The 21,119-nt window shown below is 48.6% G+C and overlaps 2 protein-coding genes across 4 annotated transcripts in view; one reads left to right on the top strand and one right to left on the bottom strand.

Annotated features, from left to right (window-relative positions):
* Positions 1-2,977: 2,977 nt before the first annotated feature.
* On the top strand, positions 2,978-3,811 carry TSSK6 (testis specific serine kinase 6). Its single transcript, XM_013952192.2, has one exon. It carries the CDS (start codon positions 2,978-2,980, stop codon positions 3,809-3,811), a length of 834 nt encoding a protein of 277 aa, XP_013807646.1.
* A 13,870-nt stretch (positions 3,812-17,681) lies between these two features.
* MYO1B (myosin IB) overlaps positions 17,682-21,119 on the bottom strand; it is a 117,805-nt gene continuing 114,367 nt past the window's right edge. For all 3 annotated transcript variants that reach the window (XM_067298931.1, XM_067298929.1, XM_067298928.1), the window contains one exon: positions 17,682-20,646. In XM_067298931.1, the coding sequence (XP_067155032.1) occupies positions 20,523-20,646 (124 nt within the window). In that variant the 3' untranslated portion in view covers positions 17,682-20,522. The remainder of the gene's footprint in view (positions 20,647-21,119) is intronic.

The following is a 21,119-nucleotide window of genomic DNA, read 5'->3' on the forward strand; positions in this document are numbered from 1 at the left end:
TGTTTTCCACTGCACTTTGCCTTCTAGAACATCTGCATTAACAGGGGTTATATTTTGGTACATCTGTGCCAGCAGGACCCACATTACACTCCACAATGTTCACTCACATGGGAAATCCCTGACCCAGAGATGTCAGGTTAAGTTATCACAGGGGGCTTCAAAGAGGTTCCCCACAAATGAGGATTTTTCCTATAGGCTTTGGGAACGTGTCTGTAACTTGAACTCCAATTCCTGTTTTGAAAGATATACTGAGTATCAGCCAGACCGCTATAGCCACACACACATCTTCCTATATGTCAGAATATGTGACAACTAGATTTTCCTGAGGCATTCTGGTTGTAAGAAGGGAATCCTGATCTAAGCATTTTCCCTTGTAAAAATGTCTACCTCTTTTCAGTTGTGTTTAGTCACCTAAGAGTTCCCAACTCTTATGAAAAGCACAGTTCAAACCTCTGCTGAAATCGCTGTGGTTATGATTCACAGGCTAAACATAAGTGTCAGGAATCGTATGTATCCAGCAAAATGGCTTTCTACATCTGGCCTCCTGATTGCTAGGCTGCATTTTCTGTGTTTAAATAACTATGCTTCTGGCACAGGGTCCAAACACAGTTCTTTCTGAATGGGAATTTCGGGAAATGGATTCTTTGCTTTTCTTTCTCTTTTTCTAATTGTGAGCTTCGGTAGCTGAGCCATTGCTTCTTCCATATCTCCATCTCTCCTGTCCCAAACTCCACACCTTTCTGTGAAACAAGGAAGCTGGACAAATTTCCTTCTGGAGAGACACTGATGACTGAACTGGTCCAGAAGTGAGAATTCTAGGTCTGTTTATTTGGTGGGCTAAGCAGAAAGGGACTGTTGCCCAGACCACTTGTAGCACTTTGTGAGCGTGCAGGATTTCCTCCACTAAATCTGCAGGCAAACACCAGTCGCAGGCAAAGCCCCTGTGGCCAGACAGGTGCTCTGTTTTCTTCCAAGGAGATAGGAACGGAGCAAGGTTGTTCCTCAGAGGGCAGCAGAGCAGCCCCTGACAGGCGCACACTCTCCATCACACAATGTATGTGCTCCTTGTGGCACCTTTGGACAACATGCCTGAAACACAACTGCACTTCACAGCTCAGTGAATCTTATACTTCCCACTTCCCTGTACTTAGAGAAGAAAAGGCATTTGAAGTGGAAAAAATGGCTCAGTTTAGGCGTGCAACTACTGTAGCAGATAAAACTCAACATGATGATTACTTGCCCTTAGGAGCCAGGGCAGAGCATCCCTGTAGTACATGAATAGCTATATTTGCACTTTTAAAATAATTTAATTTCTTCAAGTGTCTTCAAAACACTGACCAGATGGACTCATGGGAGACATTTGCTTCAGTCTTTGATTGAGCCTTATTCTTCTTTAGAAGAGATTTGCCAAATGAAACATATATTCAAAAGATTAAAAATAGAGTTTGTTTTTTTGTTGTTGTTGTATTTAGAAACACGGAAGCTTTGTGGTTCTAGGCTCTTTTTTGCAGTTAGGAAGGAAATGCAGGCTCCACAGGGAGGGCAAAATCCTTGAGCAGCTTAAAAAACACCACCAAAACAAACCAGAAACAACTGTTCTTGAGACCTGAAGATGCAGCCAGCAGGGGACAGAGCCAGTTACCGGTCTGCAATCCAGCAGGGCCCCCGCGGGACGCCCTGCAGCCGCGAGGGTCCCAGCTGCCGGGCCGGTCCCGCCGGGGGCCGCTTTCCCACGGGCCCTCGTGCCGCCTGCCTCCTGGCTCAGGGGTGCGTCCTGCCCTCGCCGGTGGTCCCTGCCAAGGCGGTCCCCGCGTGCCCTCGTGCTGGGCAGGAGCGCGGGGCCCTGCACTTCCCGCAGGAGAGCTGGACCTGCCGGTGCAGCCAGGGCCTGCTTTTCCCCGCTGTGTTGTAGCCCCAGCCTCAGGCGGTCTCTGACTTGGCCCTGTCTGACAAGCAAGAAGTTGGTGCAGCTGTCCACATCTGCTGTATGCCCAGCTACGTCTACTGATTTTTATGGGTGCAAGTGCTCAAGTTTATCTGTACCTACAGTTTTAAATCATTAAAAAAAAAAGCTCTCCATTCACCATGCCGGCAATATTACCTATGCCCTGAGAACACGGTCAGGAAATTCACAAAGGCCATTTAGGCTCTGCAGATAAGTTTGGGAGAAAAGATCAAAACTAGACAAGTACTAAGATCTATGACATTAGCAAGATTTTAGCAAAAATATGCTATATGTGCATAATTCAACTGTCACCTTAGAGCAACTATAACTGACTCAAAGCATTTAAAAGCTGAACTACAGAAGCTCTCTGCAGTATTTCTGATCACAGTTCTTCTCCATAGACTCTAAATTATTATTTTGATAAAAATAGGGGGATTGCAATTCCAAGTTCAGCAAAGTAGAAGGGTGTTCTTTCTGAAAGATAAATTAAACATTTCCCCTCGACACCACACAAACTCAGCCTAGCTAGAAAAATAGCTTCCTGCACCATCATAATTAAAAAATAAATATTTACAGCCAGCCAGAGTGATTTGTAGCTAGGGACAACAGAAGTCACTCTTTTGCACCACTTTTCTGTAGTTTTATTAAAATCAGAACTACACAAATAGGTATAGGCCCCCAAATGGATTACGCCTCCCAGAACGCTCACACTTAAGCTCTCTTTATCAGAAGAGCCCTATCCTGAAAGCTCAGGGAAGGGAAGGGAAAGGTAAAAAAAAAAACCCAAAGCCACTCACCGGGGGCGTCCCCTCGGGTCCACATGGGCGCGCCGGGGCCCCACCAGCCACCCTGGGCAGCTCACAAAGGCGCCGCCGCGCGACACCACCCCGTCACAATCCCCGGGCGCCCTGCCGCCGCCAGCGAGGCCATGGCGGGGGGCCAAGGGCAACAGCTGTCACGCACCATGGGTTAAAGCTGTCAAACCCCGGAGCAAAACACCAGCTTCAGTTAAGCCCTTCTGGATCACACAACATGTCAAAAACTGCTGCAGGCAAGAAGCTGCTTCATGATCTTGGCTACAGGCTGGGTCAAACGTTAGGGGAGGGCAGCTACTCCAAGGTGAAGGCGGCCACCTCCAACAAGTACAAGGGCCCCTTAGCCATCAAGGTGGTGGACCGGCGCCGAGCCTCCCCAGACTTTGTGCACAAGTTTCTGCCTCGCGAGCTCTCCATCCTGCAGATGATCCGGCACCCCAACATCGTGCGCGTCTTCGAGTTCATCGAGGTCTGCAACGGGAAGCTCTACATCGTGATGGAGGCAGCCTCCACCGACCTGCTCCAGCTGGTGCAGCAGCTGGGCAAGCTGCCCTGCGTCCCCGAAGCCCGGGACATCTTTGCGCAGATCGTGGGGGCCGTGCGCTACCTGCATGACCGCAACTTGGTGCACCGGGATCTCAAGTGCGAGAATGTGCTGCTCACTGCTGACGGCCGCCGAGCCAAGCTCACCGACTTTGGCTTTAGCAAGGAGGCCAACGGCTACCCAGACCTGAGCACCACGTACTGCGGGTCGGCAGCCTACGCTTCCCCAGAGGTGCTGCTGGGCATCCCCTACGACGCCAAGAAGTATGACATGTGGAGCCTGGGGGTGGTGCTCTATGTGATGGTGACAGGCTGCATGCCCTTCGACGACACCCACATCCACAGCATGCCCCGGCGCCAGAAGAAAGGGGTGCTGTACCCAGAGGGGCTGCCCTCGCTGCCGGAGCCCTGCCGAGCCCTCATCGCCCAGCTGCTCCAGTTCAGCCCGGCCTCCCGGCCTGGCGTGGGGCAGGTGGCCAAGAACAGCTGGCTGAAGGGGGACATCTGAACGAGGAAGCCCTCCCGGGAGCTCCTGGGAGAGTAACGTTTTGGTGCAACCAATACTATAGAAGAAAAGCATGTTAGCAGTTTATCGAGCATTTTGAGCCATGGGGACCTGTATCCAGAGCTGACTGAACTTCCAGCCTTGGCAAGACCATGTGCTGTCTTAGGAAGGTCAGACCTGCTCGTGAAGGAGCCAGGCAAGCCAGCAGTGGGTTAAGTTTCGAGGCATAGTGACCGTGCTGAGCTAATGGCAAGAGCAGGGAATGGGGCTGCTTAGAGCAAAAGCGACTTCCGGAGCGCAGGAGGGTCCTGCAGCCCGTCCGGCAGGTTTGAGCTTTATCGCAGAGCCCAGCACGGCCGGTGCAGGGTGGCGTGGTGGGACGGGCAGCAGGACAGCCCTTGTGCTGCAGTCTCCCTCACAGACCCAATAAATGCTGAAATTCCCAGTGGCTGCCTCTCTCTGCTAGCTGAATAGGAGTCGCCGCACGCACAGGGCAGTGCCAAGGACTGGGGGAGGAGAAAAAGCTAGTCTTACCCAGGTCCCCGCTTGCCTACCACCTTGTTTGTCCCCAAACGGTATCCAAGCCGAGGTGAAAGGGGGGTGTGGGGAGAGGGAAGCGGTCAAGCAATCCACCGCATTTGAAATCCCTGCCCAGAGATACTTGATGGCAAGGAAATGCCACTGGCCATGGAGAGCACTGAAATGGGAAAGAGATAAAGATGTAAAGGTAAAGGAGAGCTGCTGGGCTAACACAGGCCTTCCAGGTCCAACATACAAAGTTACCAATTACTCAGAATGCAACACCAAAAAATCTGCTACAGATCCCTACTGTCAAGCCTCACTTTCAAATGGTTATTTAAAGGTAGGAGCTGGCATCTGAAGTGTGCTTTCATGAGACATTTCTAAATTGCCTTTCAGTGGGTTCCAGCCTAGCTGCCCCTGAAACTGAAGTCAAACAGAAAATTTCCAGCTGGATGGTCCACTAATCTGTGGTGTTAGTGCCACGTGAGCTAACGCAGCACAACGCTGGCAGCAGCTCCCACAGCCAGGCTACGTCTTCAGTGAACAAATCAGTGTACGCGGGTCTGCTGGAAGAGAGGGAAACATCTTTTGTAAGGCAAACACTTTAGATCTACTAAAAGCAGCAGTTTAAGAGGAACAAGATGTGGCTGCAGAGCCAGCCCAAGGCTTTTCAGCACACGGGCTGCAGTGAATTTTGCCAGCCCCACAATGAAGATTTATTTTGCAGCTGCAAAATAAAACTTCATAGCAGCAGCAAAGCCTAAAGGAGACAGAGTAAAGGCTAGGAAGTGTGTCTTGGGGACATCCACGACCGGGCAAACAGACCTGGGAAGGATCAGGAGGGTGCTGGGCATGGAAAAGAAAGAGTGAGAGAAGTCATCAGGATGTGGGAAGTGACAAGGCTGAGATTTCAGGTGGTGAACTTCTCAGCACAGCTGGAAGTCTGCGACTCGCTTGGCCTCGTCCCTCCCCAAGCCCCACCGTGCTGTGGGCGAGACCCCATCCATAGCCCTGGTGAGCCCCAGTCCCTTCTCGCCCCGTCGCTGCCTCCCTCCAGCTCTCCCTTGCTCATGCGGACGCGCCGTCTGCGCCTGCCCTCCGCACTGCCTCTCGCAGCAGCCGCCCCGGCGCGCAGGGCGTAAGCAGCCACCTCCACCACGCTGCCCGATCACTGCTGCAAGTCCGTCCCTCCGCGCCCTTCTCTCCGCAGTGTCTCTGCCCGCTTGTGCAGTGATTTGAAGATGAGAGCTGAATGGCAGTACCATTACCTCGTGCAGAACGGTGCCAAAGATCTGATTCGTAAAGCGAGTATAAAGCCTCTTCTTTCACGTTTTATTTTACAGCTCACAAAAGGCTTCTGAATCAGTGGAAGCACCTTGGAAGTTGTTGGCTCTGTTTCAGTTCAATCACCAGTTGCAGAAATTTGTAATTCTGTAAAAGGGAAAATCCTCTCAGCTGAAAAGAAATTGCATGTCAGTAGAGGATATAAATCAGTTCAATGAGTTCCTATTTGCTGTGATTAATCTCAGAATCCAGTGTTGTCATTAAAAACAAAATAACTGTTTGCTCTCTAGACGGAGCAATACTTTTCTTTATGCAAGTCTTTTGCCAGATTGTTAAGAGCACCAAAATGGCCAAGTTCAACACACTGAGGGTCTCTCTGAGCAAACCAACATTAACTCAAGCCCCTCTCGCCCCCGACATGGGAAGCAGAGACCCCCACTCCTGCGCACACCCAGCAAGCAGAACTGCTCTGCTCACACACGTGTCAAGGCCATATACAAAGGCATTTAGATTAGGGGAAGTCATGGGACTTGAAAAAACACAGCAACACAATACATGCTCAAATAAATATTAAAATAAATAAATGCCCTGTATTCTGACAGAAGTCTTTTCAGCTGTTCAGAAATAAGTGTTTTACCTCAGAGTCACCCTACTGGCCAAAAACCAGTTTTATATGTGCGACGTTGAATCCCCCCAGAAAGGTAGATTTTTAACTTCCCTGGGAAGCGCGCCATGGCCACAGGACCGTCCCGGACCTCGGGAACCCCAGGGTTCGGACGAGGCCAGTGCAAGGCGTAAGCGGCTGCACCAGTATCGGTGTCCCAGGCAGTCCCGCCAGAGCCGTCCCCTGTGGTAGTCTGCCCTCTCCGGCTGTCGGGGACATATCGGTGTGGTATCATCGGGAAACGGAGGGGCTTGTCTAATATCAGCACCAGATAAATAACTTGCGATGGGGGGGGATCTGGTTACCATGCAAGAAACCTCAGTAAATGTTTTATTTAATCCTTCTTCCAGAACAAGAAGGAAAATACTCAAAGAAACAAGACATAAGGCAACTCTGCACTATGCACTAATTACCTCCTTTTTGCTTACTAAATGGTCTCTGAGTATTTCCCAGTCCCTAAACCTGTCACTGTCAGTTGTCACACGCTGCATCACCTCACTGGTTTATTCTGTTTTTCAGGTTTTTAAACCTGTTGTTGAAATCGGTTAGAGTGTCAAAATGACACTCAGTGTTAGCAGGTGTTCAGTATTTTCTTGAGATATTTTTTAAGCATCTTGAAGCAATTTTACCCCATTTAATTTGAGAACAGTGTTAATCATCTCAAAGGCATCTTGCAGACTATGGCATAGCTTTCTTTCCTCTCAGTGCTCTTTTGTCTAAATTCAGCATCATCTTGCCTGAAATAGTCTTAATTTCACTCAAATGGAAGGGATGGAAATAATTCACTGCACATTGACATTAAATCTCCCTTTTCAGCTGGGCAAAATTTGGTTGCAAGATTTTAGGTCACAGTCGATGTGCCTGATAAGCTTCAGGACTCAGCTATTTGAAAGCCTGCACGCTACAAAACGCTGGCGATAAGCACATTCACGAACTGTGGGAAAGCACTGCAGGGTAACCGAACCCCGCGCGTCCCCGTGCGTCGCCTCCGGCGTGGGCTGCCGTCCCTGCCGGCGGCAAGGCTGGGCTGCCCGAGCCGCAGCCGGCCCTGCCACTGCCGCCGCTGCCCGGGGCCCGCGACCCTGCCTGCTTGGCCTTGGCGGGCAGCAAATAACAGGCAATTTAGCAAATCACTACACCTCACTCTGCTCGAACGCGTTAACCCTTCCGTAACTGCAGCCTTTTGCGGAGCTGCTGGCGTCCCCAGCTCTCTCTTCAGACCCCCGTGCTGCCCCCCAAGCTATGGGGCTCTGCACTCTCCTGCCCATCCTAAGGGTGATCGTTCAACCGTCTCCAGTTTAAGACCCCTTTACATTCCCCGTCATGTCCCACCACGCCGCAGGTCTCCCCGCTCGCCTGCCTGTTGGACGTGGTGGGGAGGGCGGCAGGAAGCAAACGCCTTCGGTGTCCTGAGCCGTGCGATTATATTAAGAGGCAAAAGCAAATAAGAGGCTCGCACCAGTGGAGGCAAGCCAGAGGTTTTTGTAAGAATAATTTCCCTTTCAGACAAGAAGTTTTCTGTGAATAATATTTTCATTTTCACAGCACTTAGCAAACATTAATCCTCACGCTAGCACCAAGTAGTAAATATTATTCTGCCTGTGTCATAGTGAGGAGACTAAGTGGCTTACCTCAAGCCAAGAGAATTTAATTTTACATTACAGTTTAGAGCTTCCCTGGCCCTCCAGTCTTCTGATCAGATCACGACTCTGTCTTGAAACGATAATAAATTCCACAATATTTGAAGGCCTGGAAAGGCTTGTGAATTCCCTCTCCAACTGCTTCCAGCTCAATCTCATTTTATCTCATGAATCAATAAAGGGAATATACTAATAAAGTAGGTGGCTAGAGCTTCTTTTCTATGCTGTGAATAAGGGATCCACATTTCTTACCTGCTTTTAGCATTCACTTTTACCAGGCCAGAAGGCACCCACCTTGCAGGGCATAATATGAACCCAGGTGCGGCAATTTCCATCCTTGGAGGTTCTCAAGGCCCAGCTAGACAAAATTATTGCCATTATTTATATTCCAGGAGCACCTACGTCCCACCAGACACGGACACCTCTCGACACCTGCTGGCTGGTTTCACAGTAAACCACAGCTGAGGGTGCTGAGCACCGCCAGAGACCAGCCCTGAAGAAACGCGCCACTGCTCCTTCCCCGCACGGGGACTTTGCTTGGCCCCCCCGTGCTGTATTGGCACCTGGCGTGTCCCTGGCACCGTCGTTATTTCCGCTGCTCGGCACCGTCGTATCAGTATATTCTCCAGAGAGGAACAGCTGTGCCATTTCCATTAAAACCTTAATTAAAAATACAGCTTGAGCATTTAGTGCAGCTGACTTGGCTTTAGCTTTAACTCAGCTATTGGCTTGCCCAGCTGACTGCTTCTTGCCTCAAGGCTGGTGAAACGTGGGAGCTGCATAACGAGTCCGAGGGAGGACTCGGAGGCAAAAAAGCGGGCTTGCACCAAGGCGAGAGCTGCACAGCCTCGCCGGCGGCCCCGTCCCGCTAGCAGGACGCAGCAAACCAGCTCGCTCACTCAGGGGACACCAAACGGACCAGACAACATCCTCATTAACTGCAAGCTAAAAGAAAACACGCTTTACTGTGACAAATGTAATGATAATGCTTGGCTCATCGTTTGCGTGTTCATTAGGTCGTTAATAGGATACTGTAATGAAACACAAAACACAGCCATGCACACGTGCATCGGGTCGTTCGTTATAATGGTTTGCTCTCTTTCTAGCTGACATATTTCTCCCCATCCAAAAAAATGGTTCAAACTGTGCCCATCCAGGGCAAATTATAATTGATGAATAAATCCTGGAGAAAGCAGTTTTGCTTCCTGTGCATTATACAGCCAATTAACTTCGCCGCTGTTGAGAGCCCTGTTTATTTACAGAGTGATGGATGCAGAGCGCTGCTGGAGGGAGGGCCCTGGGGCGACTTCGCACGCATAAATACGCTCTCGCATTCTTATAAAGAGGGAGAGAAATACCAAAAGCAATGCCTAATAAACAAGTAGTCCTCACGCCGCTGTGTCAGAGGGTTACAACAGTCACCGTGTATCCCAAAAGGGGCAGGCGGGACATCCTGGTTGTCCTGTGGTGCCAAAGGACAAAAACCAGGTTGTCCATCGTGAGGTCCGTCGCGTTTCCTCTTGCCGCGAAAGCCGTGCCCTCACCCACCGTGCACTTCATTTCCTCTTCACGGCAAAACCAGCAACGTCGCTTTGCTGTCTTTTATTCGATGCTATTTCAGGCCGCGCCTGGCAGAAGACATTCGCGGAGACGTCTGTGCTGGTGGTTTCGGGATGGAGCATCAGTCTGGCAGCGGATTGAATTGATCGCCAATGCTGTGCTCAAGGCATCACGCGGGGGCTAAACTTCAGACCTGCAGCTCAGCACAAACTTCACTGCATTAGGATCCGGCGCTTCTCCGTATTTCACCAGTCGCATCTAGCGCACGCCTGGACTCCTGGTGCTCCTCGCTGCCCCTCGCTGCTCCCTCCACCACCCCTCTGCTCTCGCCCAATGTGCCGCCTGCCTTGGCTTTGGGCGCAGGCGGGGAGCGGCTGTGCCTCAGCGTTCGGCTAGCGAGCGCGCGGCCGGCGGCGGCACCGAGGGCACGGCGACGCGCCTCGGCCGGCCTGGTGCCCAGGCAGCAGCAGGGGGTCGGGATGGGGTTGGTGGGGACGTGGACTTTCACATCTAGGGCAAAAAGCAGCAGGAGGGACTTTGGCACGCAAGACCAAGACTGTAAGTGAGTGCACACGTTGAAATTCTGACTCCTTCAATTATTAACTGTGTCAAAAGTTAAAACATCACTAGTCTTCAGAGTGAACGGTCAGATAAATAAGACATACCACTATATTGAGTTATCAGTCACAAAAAGATTATCAAAATGTATCACTTAAGCTGAGTTCAAGTTTTCAAGAATTTCCCCAAAACTTATAAGCACAAAAACTTTAAATAAATACACCTGGCTGCTGAACTGCAATTTCCTGCCTGAAAGGCCGCAGCCGGCAGCTCGCTCCGTCCTGCTGCTGCCGCATGACGCTCCGTCGCAGCGACCGTCCTGGTTTCACCGTCGCGCGCCTTTCGAGCTGCCTTTCCCCACGGCAGGCTTCTCCCGCCGAAAAATACTGTTCTGCAATGACAAACTCGCTCCCGCTGGCGGCGCGGGGAAACGAACCGTCAGGCTCAAGACGTGCGGGAGCGTGTTTCTCGCAGCAAAGCGTAGCAGGCGGGTGCTCCACGGCCTGGGCCGGGGCGGCCGGCAGCACCGTCTCCGGGAGCTGGCAGCAGGGAGGACCATAAGCAAGAAGAGCAGAGACCCGCGGGAGGGTGGAGAACAAGAAAAGAGCACGTTGCGGCCAGAGCAAGTTCAGCGATTTTCCCAGCTCATTGATTTGTGGGAACTTTGCTTTTCCAGGGAATAACTGAGCTATTTTTAGCGTTTTTATGATACAATTTGTCACAAGTTGTCTCAGGAGACTCTCAGCAATCAGCCTGGAGCAGCCTCCGGCCACAGATGCTTCTGCACATGCGAGCGGGAACATCTGGGCGAAAGGAGGCAGCTTTCAAAGCCCGCCAGCGCTGCACGGCCTCACCGCGCGTTTTCTCGCCTCCATCCCCGCCTCCGTCATCCAAGCGCACGCGGACAGGGAAGCGTGGGAGCCGCGGCAACATCCTGGCGCTCTGCGTCGGTGCCGGGGCGCGCGGCGAGCAGCTCCCTCGCGCCTCCCGGCGCCGCGTGAAATCCACTGTGAGCATAGGAAGCCCCGCTGCCACCGCAGGGTGCGGAGTCGTGCCGGCCCGCGCCGATCCGGGCCCCCGCGTCCGCTCTGCCGGTGCTGGCGCAGCCGGGGCGGCGAAGGGACGTCGGACAGACCAGAGCGCTCTGCTGCGGTGGCAGCAAGCCTGCTCACTCGGCTCAAGCTGTACTGTAACTCTGCAGCCTCAGTTTTACTTTTCCAGCCATTTTTAGGGGGAAAAAAATTGCTATAAATAAAAGGTCTCATTTGTAGTTGCTAAGATCCATTTTGTTTCTCTCTTTCAGCACTGAAAACTCTTTTTCAGCTCCTTCAGTAGTCTGTCCAGTTAAAAAAAAAAAAAAATTGAAAGAAAAAAAACTAGTGTAAAGCTATGTTTTTCAAGAGGAACAAGAGGCCCCCTTAAAGCCACTGCGCCCTTGGCGTCACATTGCAAGCGCAAGACTCCAAGAAGGGAAAGAAAGCACGAACGGCAGCTTCCGCGAGAGGGGGCACCCTCTCCCCACGGAGCGGTGGCCGGATCCCTCCGGCCAGGAGAAACGGCCCCGCGGGGCCGTGCCGGGCCCAGGCTGCTCCCGCGCCGGGCACGCTTTGCCTTCTCGGGTTTCGGAGCAGTAGGCGCAGCGGCGCCGAAGCAAGGGCCCCGCGGCGCCTGCTCGGGTGCCGTGGCCGCGACGACGCGCTCCAGGGCGCCACGCGGTCGAAGCCCCGCGGCATCTTCCCCCGCCAAGCCGCAGTCACCATCAGCGTTGAACCAAACAACTAAGAAGCCCCTGGAGAGCGTCGCGCGTGCCGGGAGCCCCCGGCTGCCCGTGGCGCTCGCGGCAGGCGGCTCCGCCTCGGCTGGTGCTCTGGCCTTGGCCTCCAGGTCAGCAAGTGCCCGGGGGGTCCGGAGCGGCCCTGCCGCGCGGCCCCGCCAGCCCTTGGCCCCCGGAGCGGCGTCAGCGGCCGCGTGCGCGCAACGGAGGGAGGCTGCGGCTGCTGGGTCGCAGCCGCCCATCCGCGCGCCAGGAAAACCGAAGGAGGAAGGCTGTGGCTCCTATAAAGTCTTTAGCTTCAGCTTAAGCTTTTTCCTGCCCCCGAAAGCAACCACTAAGCAGCTCACCTGCAGCCTGCCCGCGCTCGGAGGCGCCGGCGCGCGGGGCGGGGGCCGCAGGGCAGCTCCCGGCAGGGCGTCCCTGTGCGAGCGGCGGCCGCGCCGCGGGGAGGCCGGGGCTTGTCCCCACGGAGAGCGTCGCGCTGCGCCACGCCGTGCCGGCCGGGAGCGTTTCCGGCTGCCGCGCCCCGCGTCCGCCCGGCCCCGCGCGCTCCCGCCCTCGCCTTCCCAGAGCGCTCCTGATGGGAAGCGCTCCCCGGAGCGCTTCCAGGCGAGGCCCTGGAGGAAGGCGGCGGCGTTTTCGCGGGATGCGCTCTCCCAGCACAGCCCCTGCATCTGCGTGCTCCGCTTCATGCGCAGACTGCCGCTCTCCTGTCCCACGGCCCTCTCCCATTTTTCATTTAGTTTGTTTTGTTTTTCACTCTGAGAAATCCTACCTCCTCCTCAGCAGGAGGGAGGAAGCTGCCCGCATGTCCGAGACCAGCCAGGTGCGCAGGAGCCAGCCGCTCTCGCGTGCCGTCGCTGCAACCACCCTCGCTGAACACGGCTCGCGAACGCGGGGCGCCTGGGGAGAACAGGGTGCGCCTGGGGAGAACGGGCTGCCTGAGAGCTGCAAACAGCTGCACCTTCATGTTGCAGTGAGCTGCTGTTGCTGGCTTAAAACAAATGCTCTTCTCCTACATCAGATGTAGCTGAACTTTTTTATTCTTTGTATTATTCCCAGAAAAGCTAATGAAAATACAGGAGACTCTCAGCACAGGCCCATGTTCCCCATATTATATTAACAAGTCCAGGATGTAATCACTGCTCAGGACCTTCCGTTGCAGTTAAAAGCTCATCCACAACTTCTGAACTTATTAACCAAAATTAAATGTTTACCAACAGCCCGTGGTGGTTCTGACCAGGCAGCATTGCCCTGAACACCTGCCACTGGAGCCTTCACGGCTGAGGTCCTGGGAACCCCACGGGTCCATCGTTCCGGCAGCGTACAGGCAAATAAAAGCCAATGTAAGCGCTTTCACAGCTATTTAATGTTCCTTTGCATTCGAATAGAAATGAATTCCCTCCTTTCTGCACCACCGTTTGAAACTCCGTAGCTCATGTTCTGATAGTTTCCTTTTTTACAGGCTACAAGCAGCACACACAGCAACCTTGAAGACTGCGTGCAGTGAATCAAGCCAGCAGGGACTTCATCACAACATCACTTCGAGCGGATTTCTCGTTAACACAAAGAGACCGAGCCGTAAGAGATAGCGCATAGCAACAGACGCTTTTCATGTTTCAGGCTTCACTTTTGCTTTTTGTCAGAGTTTTGGGAAACATTGGTGATACTGATGCATCTAAGCAAGCTAGCTTGAAAGGGGACAAAGCATCTTTCGTTAAGAACAGCTCTTGGTTAGAAAAAAAAAATAAAACATTTTGTATATGCTCAGCTGAAACCAAGGTGCAGCAGCAGGATATGGAGAAGAGCAACCTAAAAAGAATAAATTGCCGCTTTACCCTCGAGACACATCCCTCGCTTTATCACTGCGGAGAACATCAAAAGCAGGAGGCAGCGAGGAGGCAACCGCACCGCGCCAGGAGTCGGACAGGAAACAGTGCCCGATGCCACGGAGACCACCCCGTGTCGGTGTAGCGGGGGGGAAAGGATTTGAAAGCACTGGATGGGACATTGCCAGCCCAGTAAAAATCCACATTCATTGCTGCAAAAAGCACCATCTCCCATTTTGGCTCAGGGGCCCAGAAGGGCAGTAAAAGCACTCGCCGCTTCGGAGGGTGAAGGGCGAGACGGGGCAGTGAGGCCCGGGGTGGCCGGGCTCTGCGGGGCCCAGGCCGAGGCAGGACCCCCTGCATACGCCCAGTGCTCCGCGCTGTGCCAGAGCAGCGGATCCCTGCCCGGAGGGCAGATTCCGGCGCTGAGGCCGGCCGGCCGCCGCCGCCGCTCCCCTCCGCACCCTCCGCGGGAAGCGGCTGGCGCTTGCCTGCGACTGCTGCGAACTCCAGTGAAGAGACAAACCAGCCAGGCACGCCGATCCCTTGGGTCCCCCTTTGGCACCAAGCGCAGGGGAGGCAACAGGGCTTCAGGAAGCTTTTTGTTGAGGTTTTTTTCAGCAGCTTTTCTGCTCGTTTACAGTACCTTCACCTCCTCATCGTTCTCTCCATAGTCTGCAATAACTGGGCACCTAATGATGTTGCTTTCCCTTTCATTCTCTGAGCCACGGAGACCCGAAATTGTGATTGTCAGTAAGTTTATCTGACTCCAGACTCCAGCTCCTGTCATACTGCCCGAGAACAAGGCTACTAGGAGATGAGGAGCTAGCCCAAAGGCAGAGCCTGGCTCACCTAACTTTCCCTTTTCCCCTTTCTTTCCACCTTCATCTCATTTACCCTAAAAGGAAGAACTCATGAGGTATGAACACTGCCAAAATGTTTGCTACCACCTTTGCCCACCCTGTGCCCTCTGCTTTGCTCCTCACCCGCTGGGAGCGCAGCCTGCATCTCCCCAGCAAAAGCGGCCATCGGGGCAGTATTGAAATGCCAGACGGTAGGTTCCCCACAGATCCCACCCAGTACAGAAATGCTGGACAGTAGGGTCCCCGTAGATCCCACCCAGTACAGAAATGTCGGATGATAGGGTCCCCGTAGATCCCACCCAGTACAGAAATGCTGGACAGTAGGGTCCCCGTAGATCCCACCCAGTACAGAAATGCTGGACAGTAGGGTCCCCGTAGATCCCACCCAGTACAGACAGTGAGAAGAGACAAGGTTTTTCTATTCAAGAAGGGAAAGAGCACCTTTGAACCGAGACCAACCACCAGCCTGGCATTGGACTCAAGTACCGCATCCGGCGGAGACCACCTGCCTCTTCCGACTGTGCCTCTGCAGAGGGGCAGCCAAGAGGGCACGTGCCAGGCTATGTACCTGCAATCAGTAAAGCAGGTGGTATTAGCCCGTGAATCCTGCCGTCTGCAACATAGTATGCCTTTGACGCGTGGTACGCTAAGGTGGAATATAACAAAATACTTTGCAGCTGCTTCCTGGAAATCAGATATTAAGTCAGACAGCTCCCAACGGGACCACTATGCTATTGATAGCACGGCCAGTCAGTTCCTTCATGCAGGGTAAAGAGCAGCAAAAGAGAATTTGGCACAAAGATTTTTAGCTTTTTAGCTGGGCGAATAATGGAGAAGTGGAAAAATACAGCTGAAATGGATGGAGTGTGCATGTTTCAAGGGGATATTCACTCTAGGGTGCAGTTATTCCTTAAAACTACTCCCCCTCCACTCAGTTTTTGCTGAATGTTTAAAGACCATAACGAGCAGGATATTGTACAGCAAAGAGGTCCTACCTTGGGTGACATGCAGGGTGCAGCCTTGGAAATCCATTGAATTATTCAGAAAAAATATTCAGGTTCTTCAAATTTTCTTTTCACTCATGTAAAAGGCTTTTGTGCTTCATACTTCAAAATTTTGTGGTGTCATTTCATAATGTCAATGTTTCAAAAGTTTAGGATGATGGAGAGAGGGAATCTATTTCTAAAAATCTTTCAGGACACAATTACATCAATTGATCATAATCAAAGTTAACTGCAATGCCCTCAAAATTTGCTCATATTTGAATTAGAGGCTAAATAGGCAGCTCACCCACATGAGTAAGGGAACAGGAGTAGAACTGGTTCTAGCTGATAGTACATTGGGATTAAGTCTGACATTCCTCTCACAACCCTAGTCCTTTAATTGCTCTAGTTTACCGTGGACATATACAACTAGACATGAAATGGTGATTTATATGTTTCCTTAAAAAAGGCCGACTTGTAGGAGTGCTTCTTCCCCTTTGCTTTCACATTCCGAATGTGTTCCGGTTAATGTTTTGAGGCCAGCCAGTCCAAACCTGCCCCTACATAGGTAAGTACATTTTTACAGGAGTTATTAACAGCAGCTGTAAATTCACATAATCCCTCATCTGCTACATTCTCCTTTCAAAGAGTGCAGAAGAACGGAAAGATCCAGCGCTGCTGATGAGCGGCCAGCACTGCCGATTTTTTTCCTGCAAGAAAGGCCACGGCTTTTCTGCGTAGGGTATCGCCTGCATGTGCTTAAAGCGGTGGCTGCTCATCTGTATGAAACTGATGCTTCAGCAGAGGCAAGCGCTGCTCTGCAAAGAAACTCTTCACCAACAGAGTTTTTCCATACACTGAGCATACCGTTATCTACCTCTCCGGGAGAAACCGCCCCAGTTAGCAGTAAAATGGAAAGTCTCACTGTAGCTGCAGCTGGCAGGAAAGTGCCGTTCTCTGAGAGGCAGGACAACATTGCCTGCATTAAGTCTTCTGAAACTACTTAACAGGTCATATACTTTTAGACAGACAGGTCTGTAATGCAATTTGCCAAATACTGCGCTAGAAAGCGTGCAAGATCACACCACATGCCAGTGGCCTCTAGTTATTTCTAATTGGAAGGTGATGGGACAGTGAAACAATATATATCTACACGATTTAAAGCAGTTCCCAGAGAATTTGGATCACTTTGAGGTTTTGGGGTTTTTTTTTAATGTTTGTAAAGAATTTCCCCCCCACACTCATTGCCAATGAAAATGGACTGGTCTGTGTAAACTACAAAATACTCCAATAAAGGCAGAAGCTGGGTAGCAAGAAAAGCAGAATTCAGGCCTGTCTGTATTGTTTTTAGTTGACAGCAGCCCTTCAAAACCCGTTCAGTTGTGCCTTTGAAACTCGCCTTTGGTGGGAAGTTCTAATGCCCAAAGCAGCACAGACGTGTGCATCTCCCTCCCTCCCATCTTAAAACAGTCATAGTGCTACACTGCCATTTCCTAAATAACTAGCACCATTTTCCTATAGAATATGGTATTTTGTTCTTCAAGACTAAGGGTATAAAGGCTTAAGAATTAACTTTGAAAGTTATGATGATCAGGGAAAATGATCTCATTTCATATCAGAACCTTGAACCGTGTTTAGAAAAATGCTCTTTTTTGGGGAAAGATGAAGCAGAGATCAAACCTGGATTAAAACTGAAGATGCTTTTTCTGATTTTACATTTTAATTTCTTTCTTCCACAATTTGTTTGATGAACAAAATATAGGTAAACCAGGATAAAATGGTTAAGAAAAAAGGAGAGGAAAAGAATCACAACATGAAACATAGAATATGACAGGTCTGTGACTCAAAGACATTTTTTGAAAATCAAGTTAATTTGGCCTATTAATCCTGTTCCCAGGGAACGCATCCAAATCCTGACATTAGGTAAGTTAAATTAGCAGAATAGTCAAAGAAAGCAGTGCCCAGGAACAGAGCTACCTCCCTCACATCACACCGCACAGAAGCACGGTACTGAAAACCACTGTTGTGAATCATTTGGAAACACACGCTGCCCCTTAAGGAATCACACACAAAATGAAAATTTCCTTTTTCTGAAGTCACAGACCAATGTATGTATACTTAACCTAAAATCGAATCTGCTTGCCCTTTTTAGATTTGATGGTAACAAGGAAGATACAGATGTAGAGAAAGCATAGGTCTAGGAACAGAATTTTATTTGAATCTGTAAATTTTCATGAAAAAAATCTCATTTTTTTAATGATCCTTGCCTGGCTTTCAAATGACAAATGAAAATTTACAAGTAGAAGGATGTGTAAGGTTAGCACCACAGGAGCGTTGTCTTTTCTGCACAACTCCATTTGATAGTAGGTTATAAAAGAGAACAGAGGAAAAGAAAAAAAAAACTAGCTGATCTTGCATTTTTATTTTCAACATCCTAGCTGCTTAAATCTAAACATCAAAATACGATGACTCAACTAGCATATCTGAATAATTTATATTCAGCAAAACTTGTTCTGTACATTGAGAATTATTTAAGTGTCAAAAGGTAACTACCACCAAGTATGAGCTAATATGCAAGTTAAAAATTGTAAAGATTCTGGGGAAAAAAAAAAGGCACAACAGATATCAAAGTGAAGAATTTCCCACCCTTCCAGTGTTATGTTAGTATGGCTATTTTAAAAACAGATACAGAATATAATTAAAGTAATTTTTTATCATGACTTGCTGCAAAGATCAAAAGAATAAAAGGGATGTGATGGGTCAAATATCCCAGAAGTAACTTCATCTAAGCCCTCCAATTTCCTACCTACAAGCAAGCACAGGATTACATCAGACTTCAGGCACCTGTTTCCCTTACTTTTGGTTCCCTTTTTTAAATTTGCCCCTTGTGGTTCTTACTGTAAGGTTTTCAAGATCCTGAACAGCTTTGCAAACTGTCCAGTCTTTACCAAGCAGGAATTCAAATACAGGCTTTGGGAAGAACAAAATTTTAAATACCATGTTACTACAGGCTGCATTCTTACGGCAATGGATTAATAATTTTAAAGAATCCTAATTTTGCATTATAAATTGATACTAAGGTTTTCTTCGTAAGCATCTCTAATTACAATACATTTAAAATGCTTTAATTTTACTAAACTATTAATCTAAGAAAATTATTAAAAGAAGAGTTCAAACTAAGATCATAAAGAAGAGGTAACATTTTATCATAGTTTGGAAATTACATTTTTTGACTACTCCCACCTTTCAAGGTCGGAGGCATAGACTTTTAACAGTAATGCTAAGAAACCAGTTAAAACTATTGTTTTGTGCCCACATCATAGCAAAATCATTTATCTTAATCCCAAACCGAAACGTGATAAAACCCCCCAAACAGCTGTTTTTTCAGACTGGCAAGGAGGCCACCATTAGCTCTACAGTGCCTGTCGCAGTGACCACGTCTATCGCAGAGAGCCAATGCTGCGACTGAACTACCCACGGGAGCCTTTGCAGCCAGGACTACTACGTACCTTTACCAGCAGGAGACGAATGACACTCTGAACTTTTCTTTATCTTTATTTATGCTTGGACTTTCAGCACTGCGCAACAGATACCCAGGCTCTTAATCTATCCTATGTCAGACTGCAAAAATACAACGCTTTCTCAACTGTCCTTGCATCAACACATCAGTCACGTTCAACAAAGCCTTCACTTGAGTAGTTACTTCTACCTAAGAATTCAGCTCCCCTTAAGGATTTCAGCTAATGCTTCTGGTTTATAAAAGATTAAGTGCAATCAGTTACACTGAAAGTTTATAATGAAGTTCTTGATTGTATTTTCTGTGCACACATCTACATCAGGTACACAACTTTTATAAAATAGTTTGGAATACAAAAATATGGTTATAACATAGGGGTACCAAACAGCACAGAATTAGAACAGTTTTATTACCATAATACCAATTTATATACAGACCCCCAAATGAAGAAATTTTTAATTCTAGCTATTCTTCCCAAATTGACAACTGTAGTGTACATTCTAAAAAAACTGCAAATTAACAATACAAACCTATTTTAATCCCTACATTGTCTATGCAGGCTGCACCAATCCTCTCTTGCACACAAAAACGTATTATAAATAATTTTCACAAAATGTCATGTATGTTTTATTGCACATTGTACATGCCAATATCTAAAAGAAAGGCTCAAACCCTTCACTTGATAACTAACAGTTAAAATACCTAGCAGTTACTTGCGTTATGAATACTATGGCATTTTTCAGGATCTAATTTGACCAGATAATTTAAGGAAAAAAGCAGAACATAAAATATGCCTTGAACTATATAATTCTTGGGAAAGAAACAAGCCTCTTTAATTTTACTCTGTTTTCTACTGTATAAACTCATTAAAAATATTTGACCTAATTAAAAATCCTGTTTCAAAATTTCTGCATTTTTACTAAAAAATGTATGCATGTAACTGCTTGTATAATCATACATTCCTTCTGTTTTGCAAAATTAGATGTTCCTGTGCTGTATTTACTAAAAGATCAAGTTACATATGTCCTAGTGTTGATTATTAAAGTTAGTGCTTCAGTGTCAGTCCTGCCAGTCTCTCCAAAGGTGGCAAACAAGGAACCCTTCAGAAGACCAGCACAGGTTGGTATAAAAAGACAACGGGCACAAGTTACCAATAAACATCAAAATCCTTTATAGTTTCTGTTAAGCAGATCTCTAGTCTAAGGAATATGAGTAATTTGTCATTAATATGTGGTTTTATGGTACGCTGCACTAAAATACGGCCACTAAACAAAGAGAATGTCTCATGTCTAACAGATACAGCTGGTAAAAATGTCTCACTGGGCAAAAATCTGCATTCTGTGGGTTAAAACTACGGCATGAAAGATTAAAAAGTCAATTGACCAAATATTTTGTCAAGGGTTTCTAAAGCTATTAGCCACTGGCAGCTTCAGAAAGGGATAAAACCAGAAAAACCAAACATCTAAAATTGCACTATTACAAAGAAACAAGTCCGTGAAAGGGAGAGTGACCGACTGCAGTTAAGGGACAGCCACTTCAAGAAGCCGATTGTTTTTTCGTTTGCAAGTTGGGATGTTGCCATTTTTCTGGCTGCCTTGTATGAACTTCACACACACTTTATCTTGTCTGAACTGGACCAGAAACCTAGGAGAAGGAATAAAATGTGTTTTAGTTAAAGGTGGAAAAAACACATGAGCAAAAGCAGTCTTTTCTGAAATCCTTTCTTCCACAAGCTACTGTAACTACAAAAAGATATTTGATACTACTTCTCTGGAAATTGTTTATAACATCGGTAATAAAATCAGAAAGGAACTTGAAAACATTATTAACATAGTATTTTTGGTCATTTATTTATACACTATTTTCAATTATCTACCGGCATCAATGAATTGGGTACCTTTGAAAACTACATTCTGCAATCTTGTAGCAAAAGCATAACATTCAAGATAGCTTTTCTGAAAATAAAATACTATATGAAAGCAACAAAGCAACAGATACTGGTACCATTACTTGTTCATGCGGAAACTCACATTCTTAACACACCATACAGAAATCAGTCATCTTAACAACACATTCTTTGTATGGGAAGTAAACACTTGTCCCATTTTAAAGGTGGA

The sequence above is a fragment of the Apteryx mantelli genome, chromosome 6 (genome assembly GCF_036417845.1).
Source record: "Apteryx mantelli isolate bAptMan1 chromosome 6, bAptMan1.hap1, whole genome shotgun sequence".
In the NCBI taxonomy this organism is placed as follows: Eukaryota; Metazoa; Chordata; class Aves; order Apterygiformes; family Apterygidae; genus Apteryx; species Apteryx mantelli.

Coding starts and splice junctions, on each gene's coding strand:
- TSSK6 (XM_013952192.2), top strand. CDS start 2,978: ATGTCAAAAACTGCTGCAGGCAAGAAGCTGCTTCATGATCTTGGCTAC.